The 15,648-nt window shown below is 47.8% G+C and overlaps 1 protein-coding gene and 1 long non-coding RNA gene across 2 annotated transcripts; one reads left to right on the top strand and one right to left on the bottom strand.

Annotated features, from left to right (window-relative positions):
- The first annotated feature begins 10,502 nt into the window (after positions 1-10,502).
- LOC122020207 lies at positions 10,503-11,353 on the top strand. The gene is made up of 3 exons (XR_006122156.1): positions 10,503-10,858; positions 10,930-11,032; positions 11,130-11,353. It is a non-coding gene; the product is annotated as an uncharacterized LOC122020207 (long non-coding RNA).
- A 111-nt stretch (positions 11,354-11,464) lies between these two features.
- LOC122020206 (proline-rich receptor-like protein kinase PERK9) lies at positions 11,465-15,424 on the bottom strand. Its single transcript, XM_042578023.1, has 8 exons — positions 13,765-15,424; positions 13,231-13,626; positions 13,045-13,131; positions 12,884-12,954; positions 12,718-12,794; positions 12,485-12,632; positions 11,941-12,102; positions 11,465-11,838 (listed from the first exon to the last, which is right to left on the bottom strand). Exons 1-8 carry the CDS (start codon positions 14,771-14,773, stop codon positions 11,653-11,655), a joined length of 2,136 nt encoding a protein of 711 aa, XP_042433957.1. The 5' UTR covers positions 14,774-15,424; the 3' UTR covers positions 11,465-11,652.
- Positions 15,425-15,648: the final 224 nt, after the last annotated feature.

Raw genomic sequence — 15,648 nt, 5'->3', positions numbered from 1 at the left:
TCTTTTTTGGTTTCGTCCGCTCGGATAATGGCCCAATCTTCTCAACCCAAAGACCAAACTCTCGGCCCATGGTACACTACCATGGAGTCGCGCTTCGATCGGCGTGACGCCGACCTTCTAATTAATACTTTTGAGATCCCCTCCAACCTTGAAATCATCTTACCCACAGATTCCGCTCAGCCAAACAAACCGCCGCGCGGAGCATTTTGTGTTTTCCGTGACCAGTTCACGGCCGGTCTGCGACTCCCCATTCATCCCTTCTTTGTAGAAATTTGCAACTTTTTCGGCATTCCGCTCGGAAGCCTAGTCCCCAATACTTTCCGCCTCTTATGCGGTGTAGTCGTCCTCTTTAAAATCCATAACATTCCCCTCTGACTGGAGGTCTTCTACTACTTCTATTACCCAAAACAGTCCGAGCCGGGCACTTACATGTTCCAGGCTCGGCCTGGCTTGGTTTTCTTCAATAAACTTCCTTCTTCCAATAAGCATTGGAAAGAATTCTATTTTTATATTCGCCTTCCCGAGCGGGCTCCCTTCCGAACCCAATGGCAGGTCGGAAATCCACTCTCCCCAGAACTCAAAAGATTCAAGACCCGACCGGATTATCTCCACGCCGCCAACATGCTATCCGGTCTGCGGCTTGACATCAACAAGTTCCTTCCAGAAGGGGTTATGTACATCTTCGGCTTGAGTCCGATCAGAACCCCAATACTGAACGGCTTCGGTAAGAATTTAACTTGGTAAATTCATTTTAATTGCTAACTGATTTTCTCTGTTTTCCTTTGCAGCGAACACCGTCATGGAGTCAGTGATGGCTGACATCTTGAAGAAAAGGGCGGCGGCGCTCGAAGCCGCGGCAGCAAAGGAGATGGAAGCGCTCGGCATCCAGCCGGTCGGATCGCATGAAGGGGAGAGCGGGACCCATGCTGGGGGTCGGCTGCTCAAGCTTATCTTCCAGAGCAAGTGACTGGCGCAACTGCTAGTCGAGAGTCTTCCGCTCAGGAAGAGGGCTCGACCCAACAGGAAGAGTGCCCCCTCCGACAAAAAAGACGCCGGGAGGAAACGCCACTCCGCTCGGCTGCTTCAGCTATATATCCATCCGAGCGGGTTACCGCCGCTTCTCGAGGTAAAGCTCCAGAGATCGAGGCGATTTCGTCCGATCGGACTCCCTCCCAACTTGACACGTCCGCGGACCCTCTCAAGGCAGTTCCAGTCAGCGTCCTTCCGCCCGCTCCCCGCCAGGTCCATCGTTCCACAATTTTGTCCCAGTTTTCTACGCCGGCTTCCGCTCCATCTCCGGCTTCCGCCCAGGCGACCCCCGGTCGGCGCCGCACCATCCAAGTCTCCCTCCACCTCCCGACCGAAAAACTATTGCCCGAGGCTGACTGACCCACAGCGCCCGAGCACATGATCACGATGAAGGGGCCCTTAGCTGAAATGTGGGCCGACGCTCGGGCGCGTGTGGCACTGATTCCGCTCCGCAACTTGGCCGATAGTCACATGCAATAGGCCACCGGGGTAGGTGTATTTTCTCACAACTCCCTCGCACATTCTTTCCGATCGGCTTATAATAAATTTTCTTGTCAGAGATGGGTGGAGGAGATCGTCGTTTCCAATCGGCTTGCCATGGTGGATGAGGAGCTTAAAAGACTACGGAGCTCGGGCGGCGCTCCCCCCAAGGCCCTTCGTATGTCGAGCTTCAGAAGGAGCTCAAAAAGACTCAGGATTTGCTGGCGACCGAGCAGAAGAAAACGGCCGATCAAGCCCACGCCTTGTCCGAGTCTGAGCGGCAAGTCAAGTCGCTCGACCAGAAAATAACCCTGGCCACCACTCGAAAAAACACAGCCATCTCCGATCTGGAGAAAAAGAATGTCGAGGCTCCGGGATTAGAGCAGAAAGTCAAGGAGTTAATGGAGCAGCTTGATAAAAAGAAGGTGGGCCGCTCGGCCGACGCAATCAAGCATAACGACGAGTTGGAAACTCTGCAGGAATCCCTCGCTGCCTCCCAAGCGGTCTTCACAGAATATCAGGAGGCCGAGCCGAGCCGGGTCGCCGCCCCGAGACAGAATTACATCTGCTCGCCTGAATTTTCGGAGAAGGTTTGCGAGCAGATGTATACTGCATTTGACCTTGCTATGAGCGCCACGATGACATATTTGAAGTCCAAGGGGCACCTTCCCGAGTCCGCCGTCATCCCGGCCGCAGATTAAGTGACTCTTCTCAACAACATCCCCAAGGACCTCTATGATTACCTAGAGTAGAAGTTTTACATGTAATTTGGCCGCTCGGCCAAAGACACTCCTTTTTTTTTTGTAGTTTGGCCACTCGGCCAGTCTTTTTAATATGCTATCATTTCACTTGTTGTCCTTTTGCTAGTTAATATGTGTGTTGTCCGCTCGCCTCTTATCACACCTCTCGTGCTCGAAAGGTATTTTTACGAAGTACTTTGCGTACCATTTTCGCTCGGACGAATATATTCTGATTCGACAAGAGATTATTCACTGGATATTGATGAAGTACCGTTGGGTACTGGGCCGAGCGGAACGCATAGTTGGTCAAACGATATTAATAGCGATTACAAGTCCTTTTGATCGCCTTTTTCCGCTCGGAGGGTTTATAGACGCCGGCTCGTCTCTCGATTTTTAACGTCGGAGCTCGACAGTCTTCCGCTCGGAAGATTTATGGACGCCGGCTCGTCTCTCGATTTTTAACGTCGGAGCTCGACGGTCTTCCGCTCGGAAGATTTATAGACGCCGGCTCGTCTCTCGATTTTTAACGTCGGAGCTCGACGGTCTTCCGCTCGGAAGATTTATAGACGCCGGCTCGTCTCTCGATTTTTAACGTCGGAGCTCGACGGTCTTCCGCTCGGAAGATTTATAGACGCCGGCTCGTCTCTCGATTTTTAACGTCGGAGCTCGACGGTCTTCCGCTCGGAAGATTTATAGACGCCGGCTCGTCTCTCGATTTTTAACGTCGGAGCTCGACGGTCTTCCGCTCGGAAGATTTATAGACGCCGGCTCGTCTCTCGATTTTTAACGTCGGAGCTCGACGGTCTTCCGCTCGGAAGATTTATAGACGCCGGCTCGTCTCTCGATTTTTAACGTCGGAGCTCGACGGTCTTCCGCTCGGAAGATTTATAGACACCGGCTCGTCTCTCGATTTTTAACGTCGGAGATCGACGGCCTTTAAGGCTAACTTTAACACTGCCGTTCGGCGAAGTTATTTGTCATCCTTTTATCATTTTTGCAGCCTGCATTACAAGTACATAGACGACCAAAACATATGCAAAATTACATCAGCGCACCTCTTACCCAGCTCGGTACGACTGGAGATGATTCGCGCTCCATGGTCGATTCAGCTGTCGCCCGTCTTCATCCTCCAAATAATAAGCACTCGAGCGGAGCTTTTTGATGACTTTGAAGGGGCCCGCCCAAGGAGCCTCCAGTTTGCCCACGTCGCCGACCGGTTTTACTTTCTTCCAGACAAGGTCGCCAACCTGGAATGCTCTGGGGATTACGCGCCGATTGTAGTTTTGCTTCATCCGTTGCCGGTAAACCATCAGCCGGACGGACGCCTTGGCTCGCTCCTCGTCGACCAAATCCAGCTCCATGTTCCTCCGCTCGACGTTGCCATCATCATAGTTCTGGATCCGGACGGACTCGACGCCGACTTCGAAAGGAATAACCACTTCGCTGTCGTACACCAGATGGAAAGGCGTGATGCTCGTTCCTTCCTTTGGGGTCGTGCGGATGGCCCATAAGACGCCAGACACTTCATCCATCCAGCTTCCTCCCAAATGGTCGAGCCGAGCGCGCAGAATGCGAAGAATTTCCCGGTTGGCTACTTCGGCTTGACCATTGCTTTGGGGATACGCCATAGACGTGAAGTGTTGCTCGATGTCGTAGCTTTTGCACCAATCTTCGAGCAACTTTCCCGCGAACTGCCACCCGTTATCGGAAACAAGTCAACGAGGGATGCCAAACCGGTAGATGATGTGGTGTCATATAAACTTTTTAACCATCTGCTCGGTGATCCTGGCCAGTGGCTCAGCCTCCACTCATTTGGAAAAATAGTCGACAGCCACCAGCAAAAACTTCCGCTGATCGGTCGCCATAGGAAATGGACCCACGATATCCATTCCCCACTGGTCGAACGGACATGATACGGTAGCTGCCTTCATTTCCTCCGCCGGTCGGTGATAGAAGTTATGATACTTCTGGCAGGAAAGGCACGTTGCGAAAGTCCTAGCGGCATCTACTTGCAAGGTTGGCCAGAAGTATCCGGCCAGCAGGATCTTCTTAGCCAACGATCGTCCGCCCGGATGTCCTCCGCACGATCCTTGATGTACTTCTTGAAGGATGTACGCCGCGTCTTCCGAGCTTACGCATTTCAACAGCGGGCGAGAGAAAGCCTTCTTGTAGAGTTGGTCTCCAATGAGTGTGAACCGACCGACTCTCCTTCTTAATAGGTGGGCAGCCTCCCGATTGGACGGTGTCGCGCCCGAGCGCAGAAACTCTATGATGACTGTCCTCCAGTCGCTCGGAAACGCGAGACCCTCCATCCGATCGACATGTGCCACCAAAGATACTTGTTCAATTGGCCGTTGGATGACGACCGACGTTATTGAACTTGCTAGTTTGGCTAACTCATCTGCCGCTTGATTTTTCGCTCGGGGTATCTTATGGATAATGACTTCTCTGAAATTGGCTTTGAGCTTTTCGAAGGCTTTAGCGTAGAGTTTGAGCCGAGCGTTGTTAATCTCAAAAGTACCAGAGAGCTGCTAAGCGGCCAACTGAGAGTCTGAATGCAGCGTTACCCGTCCGACCCCCACATGCCGGGCGACCTGCAACCCGGCTATGAGAGCCTCATACTCCGCTTCGTTGTTTGTGGCTCTGTAATCCAGCCGAACGGACAGATGCATGCATTCTTCTTGTGGAGAGAGCAACAATACCCCAATTCCGCTGTCAAGCCGAGTAGATGATCCATCCACAAATATCTTCCACATAGCTTCGGGCTCTGCCCTTTGCATTTCTGTGATAAAATCTGCCAAGGACTGCACCTTTATCGCCGATTGGGGTTGATACTGAATATCAAATTCGCTCAACTCCGTTGTCCATTTGATGAGCCGTCCGGACGCTTCTGGATTCAACAGCACTCTCCCCAATGGGCTATTTGTCCGGACGATGATAGTGTGCGCCAAGAAATATGGACGGAGACGCCGAGCGGCGAGGACCAGAGCGAAAGCCAGTTTCTCGAGCCCAGTGTAGTGAGATTCAGCATCTTTTAAAATATGACTTAGAAAATATACAGGTTCTTCTCCGCTCGCCATTACTAGTGCCGAGCCGACTGCTTGCTCAGTTGAAGATAAATAGATACAAAGTGGCTCACCCACAGTCGGCTTGGCTAGCACAGGTAGAGAGTTCAAGTACGTCTTCAGATCTTCGAACGCCCGATCGCATTCTTCATCCCAGTGAAACTTAGTGGCCTTGCGCAAGATTTTGAAAAAAGGTAGGCTCTGGTCGACGGTCTTGGAGATGAATATGGACTTGACCTGCACTTCCCTCAGATTTCTTGGGGGCGACATATCTTGTAATGCTTTCACTTTGCTGGGATTTACCTCGATGCCCCGCTCGGTCACTATGTATCCCAAGAAACGCCCGCCTTTTGCTCCGAATAGGCACTTTTGAGGGTTCTGCTTAACTCCATATTTCCGCAGTGTTCGGAAAGTCTCTTCCATGTCTTCAAAGAGATCGGCCGCTCGGACGGACTTAATGAGAATGTCGTCCACGTATACTTCCAGATTTCGACCGATCTGCTCCTTGAACACTTTGTTCATCAAGCGCTGATAAGTGGCTCCCGCGTTCTTCAGTCCAAACGGCATCACATTATAGCAATAGGTGCCGTCGGCTGTAACGAAGCTGACTTTTTCTTGATCTTCTCGGGCGAGCGGCACTTGATGGTAGCCTTGATATGCGTCGAGCATGCATATCAACTCGTAGCCGGCCGTAGAGTCCACCAGTTGATCGATCCGGGGCAGAGAATAAAAATCTTTTGGGCACGCCTTGTTAAGATCTCGGAAATCGATGCACACTCTCCATTTGTTGCCTGGCTTGGAGACTAGTACCACGTTTGCCAACCAGTTGGGGAACTGGACCTCGCGTATGTGGCCGGCCTCCAGGAGTTTCTCGACTTTTGCTCGGATGTTTGCATTTTGTTCGGCGCTGAAGTCCCTCTTTCTCTGCTTCACCGGCCGAGCGTCCGGTCGGACGTGGAGCTCATGCTGCGCTATACTCGGTGAGATTCCGTGCAGCTCATGCGTTGACCAGACGAAGACATCACGGTTTCTCTGTAGGCACTTGATCACTTCCTCCTTCTGGCTTGCCTCCAGATCGGCCGCAATGAACGTTGTGGCCTCCAATCGGGTCAGGTGAATCTGCACTTCCTCTTTTTCTTCATAAACCAAAGAGGGAGGTTTTTCAGTTATAGTGTTCACCTCGATCCGTGGTGTCTTCCGAGCGGAATTGGCTTCTGCTCGGACCATCTCGACGTAGCATCGCCGAGCCGCTAGTTGATCTCCTCGTACTTCTCCCACTTTGTCTTCAACCGGGAACTTGATTTTCTGGTGGAAGGTGGAGACGGCCGCTCGGAATTCACTGAGAGCCGGTCGTCCCAAGACTCCTAATATGACATTGTACTCCGACGGAGAGTCCACCACAACGAAGTTTACAGTCCGCGTCCTTCTGAGCGGCTCCTCTCCCAGCGAAATGGCCAGCCGGATCTGTCCGACGGGCTGAACTTCATTGCCGGTAAACTCGTAGAGGGGGGTGGTCATGGGTAGTAGCTCGGCTCGATCAATTTGTAGTTGATCGAAGGCCTTTTTGAATATGATATTGACCGAGCTTCCTGTGTCAATAAAAACGCGGTGAATAGTGTAATTGGCTATTACCGCTTTGATGAGAAGAGCGTCGTCGTGTGGCACTTCGACTCCCTCCAAATCCTTGGGCCCGAAACTGATCTCGGGTCCGCTCGCCCGTTCCTGGCTACAACCGACCGCATGGATCTGGAGTTGCTGGACACTCGCCTTCCTTGCTCGGTTAGAGTCGCCTCCGGTCGGCCCGCCAGCTATAATGTTGATTTCTCCTCGGGAGGTGTTACTTCTATTTTCTTCTTCCCGAGCGGACGGTCGCGGCCGCTCCCTAGACATCCGGAGATTCTCACGCCTGGGAGTATGATGCTGCTCGGGAGTCTGTCTTTGTCGGCGGTCGGGTATCGTCCAATCGGCTTCATGAGTTCTCTGTCGCCTGTCGGATGATGGCGATCGACGGTCGCCACTCCGGGGAACGGGATGAGCGATCAAGGGAAGACTCCGACAATCTCTTGTGTTGTGCTTGCCCGTCCGGTGCAATGAGCAAAACATAGGGGTCCACACCTTTTTCTTCAGTCTGGTCCGTTCTGCAGCTACCTCTTGCACATGGGACCTAGTATGGGGGGGAGTGGATTGCTTCGGCCCTCGGTCCTCTAGGCGGCTGATGAGCAGTGTGTGGCTTCCGCTCGGCAGGAGGAGCCCGCTCGGTTGGAGTTTCCTTTCTTCGGGCCGCTTGGGCTTCCTGCACGTTGATGTATTCGTTGGCTCGGTGTAGCATATGGTCGTAGTCTCGGGGCGGCTTCCGAATGAGCGATCGGAAGAAATCTCCATCCATGAGGCCTTGTGTGAAGGCATTCATCATGGTCTCCGAGGTGGCCGTAGGGATATCCATGGCCACCCTGTTGAACCATTGTATATAGGCTCGGAGCGATTCGTGGGCTTCTTGTTTGATGGCAAACAGACTGACACTAGTCTTCTGATAGCGCCGACTGCTTGCGAAGTGGTGGAGAAAAGCCGTTCGGAAGTCTTTAAAACTTGTGATGGATCCGTCCGGCAACCTCCGAAACCACCGTTGAGCCGATCCCGAGAGGGTGGTAAGAAAAACTCGACACTTCACTCCATCTGTGTATTGATGAAGAGTAGCTGTGTTGTCGAACTTACCCAAATGATCGTCCGGGTCGGTGGTTCTATTGTATTCACCGATCGCCGGAGGCACATAGTGCTTTGGCAGAGGGTCCCGCAGGATGACCTCTGAGAATTGACGGTTGATCCGTTCGGGTGAGGCGTCCGCTCGGGGAGCCTTGCCTTTTCTGTTGTCTCGTCTTGGTACTTCATCTGACGAAGATCCTCAATCACGATTAACTGTTGCGGCTTCAGGAGGAGTGCGAAATAGGGCCCGATGAAATGGAACTGTGGCCTGCGGTGCTTCCGCTCGGCCTCCTGATGCTGATGTTGCTTGCTGCTCAATCCGCTCGGCCTGCGACTTCTGCCTTTGTTCTACAAGCTTAGCTGCTCGTGTTTTAATCAGAGCGTCTAGTTCTTCTGTCGAGAGCATCACCGAGTGCTGTCGTCCAGCTTCGTCCATTGCTTCCGATCGGATGCAGGAGCGTTCCCACAGACAGCGCCAAATTGATCCTGTTCGAATCGTTGAATCAACGGACGCTGGGCACGTGGCTCTCTGCTTGTTGATGACGTAGATCTCCGACCGGTCGTACGACGCTCCGGCGAACCTGCAAAGAAGTCGGGCCGGGAAGGGGTTCCCGGCGACGACCCTCCGACGCTCAAGTCAGGCAAGCAAACAACAAAGCAGTGGCTCCAAAAATCGTAGAATGCGTACCTCCGGTGATGTGTGAGGCCTCTTATATAGAGCTGGAAGGGGGCTCACGCACACATATCGAGGTGAATACGTGTCCTCAGCCCATACCTCAATATGGGCTTGTCAGAGAAGCTTACCTGACCCCTTACTGCTACAGTCCGAGCACGTCTCTGATGGGACAGCGGAACCCTGTCATAAGATCCTGCGTATGGTTCGCTGGTTGGCCATATCCGCTGTTAGAGGATGATTCCTGGTCATGTTCTCTTCTTACTCCATGACGAGTGTCCGGCCGGTCGGCAGTCCCCTTGCGTCCGGACGGTCACACGTGCTGGTCCACTTAGGATATTCCCGGCAGTGTGCTCTGTGGAGACTGTTCGCAGCATTGCTATCTTATGCCTTCGGCCGAGTGGACCACCCGCTCGGCCGTACAATCCCGTTCAACGAGCGTCGGAACTCTGACTCCTCGCCGGGTGCCTTGGACTCCGATGGAACCCCGTTCGGCCGACCGGTCTCCCCTTCTCCGGTCGGCCGTTCGGCCCTTTGACTTCCACGTGACGTTGACTTCCCTCAGAGGGGGGTCCCTGTTCTTACCGCCGGATCAGTCATGAATAAGATTGTGATTTGCTCTGGTTGTTACGGTAGATACATAAGTGGTTATTTTAATAATTTTTGAGGTTGATTTTTAATCGATATTAAATATTTTATTGGGGGTTTGACCTCCCTAATATAAAAGGTCATTGTATTAAGGTAAATATTCTTGTGATTTACACTATTTTAAAGAGTGTAGGGTTGTCTTGGAGGGACTGTTAAGATGACGGTTTTATTTTTTCTCAATGAATAAGATTGTGAAATTGTTATATGTCAAAGCTTAGTGTGGTTGTAAGAGGTAAGGTGTATTTTTCTAATAATTATAAGACACATAGGCATAACATGAGGAGTCACTGTATTTTCAAAATTTATTTGGTGAAAGGAATATAAAGTTGGACCGTCTACAAAGATTAGTTAGGTTATAAGATAATGAATAGCAACAAAATAAATAAGACTGTAAAATTATGAATTATTCATTATGGATATATAAAAATTTAAAGAAAATAAATAAATTTATATTATAAGTTAATAATCAATTAAATAAATTTAAAATTATAAAAATTTTAAATAATTAAATAATTTTAAATTAAGAATTAGATAATATTTAAACAAATATATATATATAAATAACTTAAACAATCAATTCAATGACATCCCTTTCAGACCAACTTGGTTATCTATCAAATATACATTAATATTTTGTTTGGATGAGATGAGCAAAGGTTCATTAAGTTTTTATATTCTTTTTATTTATGAGGGAAGGTTCCTTTAACATAATATGTGTTATCGTGTTTGAGAGAAAAATAAAGATAATGAAGATTAAATATATAAAAATTTATGCGTTCAAGAACCTAATTTATTTTGCATATATTTATTGGTTAAAATTTATGCATTCGAATATTTGTAGTTCATTTATTAAATCGGCATCAAAATTAACATCGACATTGAAGTCAAAGTCGACATCGATGTCGATATCGACGTAGAAATTGATGTGGACGTAAGAGTTGATGTCAACGTCGAAATCAACATCAAAGTCTAGGTTGAAGTCGGTGTCATGTTAAAATCAGTATAGGCATCAACGTCGAGTGCAAACGTCGAATGGTGTTAGTTGAACGGTGCAAATATTTTTCATCGTGACACATAATATTTAAAATAATAAATTTTAAAATTAATATAATAATATAAGGACAATTCCATCTTAGTGTGAAAAAAAGACCTTTTCTGTCCGTAGCTATTACTCTTTTATGTTACCGCCGTGGGGTCCGAACACAGCGCCGCCTAGCGACTCCGAAGCAGTTGCCGTGTCCCGACGATCCAGAAGCCGTAGCTGTCGCATCGCCCGCACGCAACATCCGCGTCCCCCGCTGCCTTTGCTGCATCATCGGAAGCAGTAACGAGGTTTTGTTCCCCTTCCCACAAATCACACCATGTTATTGGTAGGTTCCTCTTCTCTGTTCCTTGAATCGAGTGCGGAAAGGAATTCTCTTCGGCCTCCTTTGTTCAAGTGATTGGAACTCGGAGACGCCCGTGGCCAAGATGCGAAATCCCCTTAGGTCTGCCAAGAAATCCAAAGGAGCTCCACAGCCAGAGTAGATATATTCCTTCTTCTATTCTTTTCATTTTTATCAGTCGATCAATTCTTTGTTTTATCTATGACCAGAGTGAGCTCAAATTGCTACGAAGCAGAGCGCCTCAACCATCTTCTCCTTCAACTCACCAGCTAACTTCCTAAAGGAGAACTACCTGAGAAGATACGGATCAAGGTTATCTTTTCTTCTTGTTCTTTGTTTGTTTTATTTTTAGCTTTGGTGCTAATGATCATCGATTTATCAATTTTATTGTGGAATTTGTTACATGCAGCAACAATTTGCTATTGGGGTTAATGATGTCACGCGTGTTCTTGAGAGAATGATACAAGCAGACGCCGATTGCTAATCAAACGCAAGATTAGATTTTTGTAAGTTCTATTTCTCTAAAGAAAATTATCATAAATTCTTAAAAGTCAATAGTACTCGATCTGAATTATTCATGCTTTGAGCCTTTGCTGCTTGGAATTTAAATGTTTATAACATTAATGGCGGAGGATGAATGTTGGAGTATCTTTACTGTCCATAAGGGCAGCATAGACACTTAAGGTATACAAGTGTTCACATAATGGAATTGGCAATTTAATCCTTATAGGAGATCACTTTAGATTTCTTCAATTAACATAGAATTTATTAGGATTTTAGTTTGTAGTAGAAATATAACATATCAGAGACAGTGAAGACTAATATCTAATATCCTGATCAAAAGGATGAGAGGATAAATCATATATGATTAATCCATTTTGTGCTAAAGAATGGCCAGATGATGTCAAAATGAAGAAGCCCTAAAAAACCCTTCATAATTCTGATTGATTACTCCAACTTGACTGGCTGTGGTCAGGACTGAAAACTTGGGTACCGAATGCTATCCGCTGCAATAGCCGGATATCGCCGGACTCTAAGGCATTGAAGATTTCGCTTTGGCCTGGTTTGACACCATTGTTTATATCAACATCAGCTAAGGCATCAAGAACTCGTACAACCTGAATCAAATTATGTTTATGTCAACATTCAATGTGATAACTACATGATGATTTCAGCTTGCAGTAAAACACTGGGTAGGTGATGAATCATTCAGTGTATACCTTTCCCGTTGAAGGTCTCATAGTTGCTGAATGCCGAATGCAAGCTGCTGCTGCTTCAATCAAACGAAACATTTCGTTTCCATTATAGTCATTTCCGAGCCTTGGGTCGGGTATTTCTCCAAACTCTCTAGTTTCAAGTGCATCGATCAGCCGTGGTCGTGCCTACAAAATTGCATATAAACTGATTTATGTTTACTGGCACAAAGAAGATAAAGTCAAAAACCAAGTGGCTTATGAATTGGAGAATTAGGAAGTTCAGCTTGTTCTATTTAATCATGCTTCAGTGGATTAACCTTTATGAAAACATCTAAATCCATGTGGCTCTGAACACTAGCTAGCATCCTTATCCCAACTATTTCTTGTCAAAACCTATTTCTAGGGATTAGGTGAATTGGTCGAAATGCAGATACCTCAAAGACTAAAATAGTTAAACTACTCCAGACTATAATAACACTATGCATATGTACTAACACAATAGCCCCTAGTTCAAGCAACTACAACAATTCTCCAAAAAACATGTAAAGAAAGAAATGTTAAGTCTTACCCACTCAACAAGGCTCTCCTCACCCATAGGTTGAGTGTTGTCTACAGGTTTTCGTCCAGTGATGAGTTCCAAAAGAACAACCCCAAAAGAATAAACATCAGATCGGTCAGTCAGCTTGCCGCTTGAAGCATATTCTGGAGCCAGATAGCTAAGTGGAAAAGAAAAACATAATTGTCAAGGTTAAGTGATATCACATATTGGACAAGAAATAGGCAATTCATTGATTCACCTACCCAAAAGTTCCTACTACTCGTGTGGTTACATGCGTTTTAGCATCCATAGCTAACCTTGCAAGCCCGAAATCAGAAACCTATGCCATGTATACATGCACATTAGCTATAAAGGCAAAAGAAAATGTAAACTGGTGACTTCAGAAAGTAATGTCACATCGAGGATAACCTGTGCTTCAAAATTGTTATCCAATAGTATATTGGACGACTTGATATCTCTGTGAATTATCCTTGGGTAACCTAGTGAAAACCCCAAGAGCAGTCAGTGGTACTTAGTTTACCAACCAAAGAGTTTCAAAACAGATTACTAGTAACTAGTTGAAGTATTACAATCCTCGTGTAGGTAGGCAATGCCACGAGCTGCCCCAGCTGCAATCTTAACCCTGGTCGGCCAATCAAGGACAGCGGTTTCTTTCCCTGAGATATTTAATGCAGAAATAGCGCAAGACAACTGATAAACTGATAATGCAATATAAACGTTTGTTTCTTACATATTAACCAGTAAGTTAGCCATACCATGAAGATGAGAATCAAGTGTACCGTTGGGCACAAAATCGTAAACAAGCAACCTTTGGCTATCTGAAATGCAGTACCCTACAAGGGAAACCAAATGCCGATGGTGCACACGACTGATTATCTCAACTTCGGCTTTGAATTCCCTTTCGCCCTGTCCACTGCCAACTTTTAATTGTTTCACAGCAATTTCTCTTCCGTAAGGTAAGCATCCTTTATACACACAGCCAAAGCCTCCTTCGCCTAAGAGATTCTGGGTCGAGAAGCCATTTGTCATATCGTACAACTCGTGGTAAGAGAAACTTAACTGAGCGTTGCTAATCCCCGCTTCAGATGCAACACTAGCAGACTTATGGTGATACACAAGGGGAGCTGTTGGGGACGTCAAATGGGGTGATTCTAGTGAGGAAACAAGATATCATCATCAGAGCAGACAAAGTTGAACAGCATTAGTGAATTGCTGCATACTATACTGAAACTGTATCGAGAATTGTAAATCAAAGTCATTCGATTCACCGAGATGAATTGCTGCATTACCTGACATTGCCGACGAGGTGAATGGAGAAGGCATAACAAACCCTGCAGCATATCCGTTGGCCGACTTCCTACGCCTTCTTACAAGCCAAAGAGCCAACCCCAGAGAAGAAAGTAGAAAGAGTGCCACTACAACAACAACGGGTACCATGGTTGTGCTTGTTCTAGTGCCACCACCCCCTTGAGTGTTGCCGGAAATTGTGCCAACTGAGTTCGTCGAATTGCCGGGCAGAATGCTGGGAGGAGGGGTCAAGGGAGAAGGAATTTGACCGGGGGAAGGAGCTATGGCACTGGAAGAATTAATGAGAGAAGAGGGTGTGGCAGTGGGTGGTGATGCAGAAGGAAGAGAAGGGGAGCTGGGAGGCGATGACTTTGGTTGCTCAAGGATTGGTGATGGTGGCGGGGTGCTGGTTGGTGGTCCGCCTAAAGTTGGAGGTCGTGGAGAAGGGGGAGATGGAGTGGGGGTTCGACGAGGTGAAGGTGCGGAAGTCTGCGGAATGTTGTCTGGAATGGGAGGAGGAGGGGATGCTGCATTGGGCGGGGGAGGAGAGGCCGGAATCAGTGGAGGAGGAGGAGGAGGATCTGTGGCCCTGGGAGTGGAGATTGCAGCCGGTAGTGGAGGTGGAGGTGGAGGTGAAGGTGTCACAGGCGGCGGAGGAAAGGCCGCAGAAGTGGGTGGAGGAGACAATGGTGGAGGCGGGGGAGATGATGGAGGCGAATCGGCAACGGGCGGCGGAGAACTGGGGGGCGGAGCTGGTGGCGGTGACGGCGGCGGAGAAGCTGGAGGAGGCAGAGAGGCCGGCGGTGGTGAAGAGGGAGGAGGCGAGGCTGTAAGAGGAGGAGGCGTGCCAGAAACCGCTGGAGGAGGAGAAGCTGGTGTTGGGTTCGTGATCGGAGGAGGCGAAAGCGAATCCGCCGGCGGCGGTGAATCAGAAGAAGAAGAAGAAGAAGAAGAAGAAGAAGAAGAAGACGGCGGAGTCGCAGAAGAAGAAGGCGAAGGGGAAGACGACATCCTCTGCAACTACAATGAAGCTTAAATGGTCGATGATCAAACCTGCAAACCTCAAATCACCATGGCAAACCTCTGAGCTGCCATTGAAGCTACTTCCTTTCTCGATCCATCCACATTTCAGATCATTCAACCCTAAATCGATGCAAACTTACACAGCTCCCGGGAAGAACAAATCGGCAGCACAAACTCCCAAAGCTACTCGTTCCTATCACAGACTCCCGAAAACACTCCCCATCGCATCGCCATTTGCAGAACTGGATTCCTCAGCGCCACGTACAACAAAAAGATCAACTTCCAGCGGGCAAACCCATCAAGATCCTACTTTTTGGAGGGGGAAGAACGCGTAGCGTGCCAAATCGGGGCAGCCTGTTCCCACTGGATCAAACGGTGGCCCAAATTCTCAACTTCGCTAAAGAAACCACCGCAAGATCCAAACTTTCCCCGAGATTGAGCAAATGGGGATCAAAACAAAGGGGAAAAAAAAACAGATCTTGTGAACGGTTGACTGTAAATTGTTCGAATGTTCCGGCTGCAGCGATTAGGGTAGAAGCAGAGGTCGACACTCAAAATTCTTCCCATGTGACTGGACACTGACAAAGGAAGTGGGAGTGAATGGTTCCTGAAAATGAAATAAATAAATTGTTATTATATATTTATATGTGACAAATTGCTTCCCCATCCAGCACACCTCTATATATTTTTTTAAATGACCTTCTTATCCTTTCTTCTTTACACTTCTTTACTCATATTTTTTTCTCAATTTTATTTAATTTTATTTATTTTAATCAATTTTATTTATTATTTTTTATTAATTTTTTTTATTTTTTATTTTATATAATTTTTAACATACGTTATAGGTTAGAATCTCTCTTTTA

This window comes from Zingiber officinale, chromosome 9A (genome assembly GCF_018446385.1).
Source record: "Zingiber officinale cultivar Zhangliang chromosome 9A, Zo_v1.1, whole genome shotgun sequence".
Taxonomy (NCBI): domain Eukaryota; kingdom Viridiplantae; phylum Streptophyta; class Magnoliopsida; order Zingiberales; family Zingiberaceae; genus Zingiber; species Zingiber officinale.
This window is presented reverse-complemented; position numbering and strand designations above follow the sequence as displayed.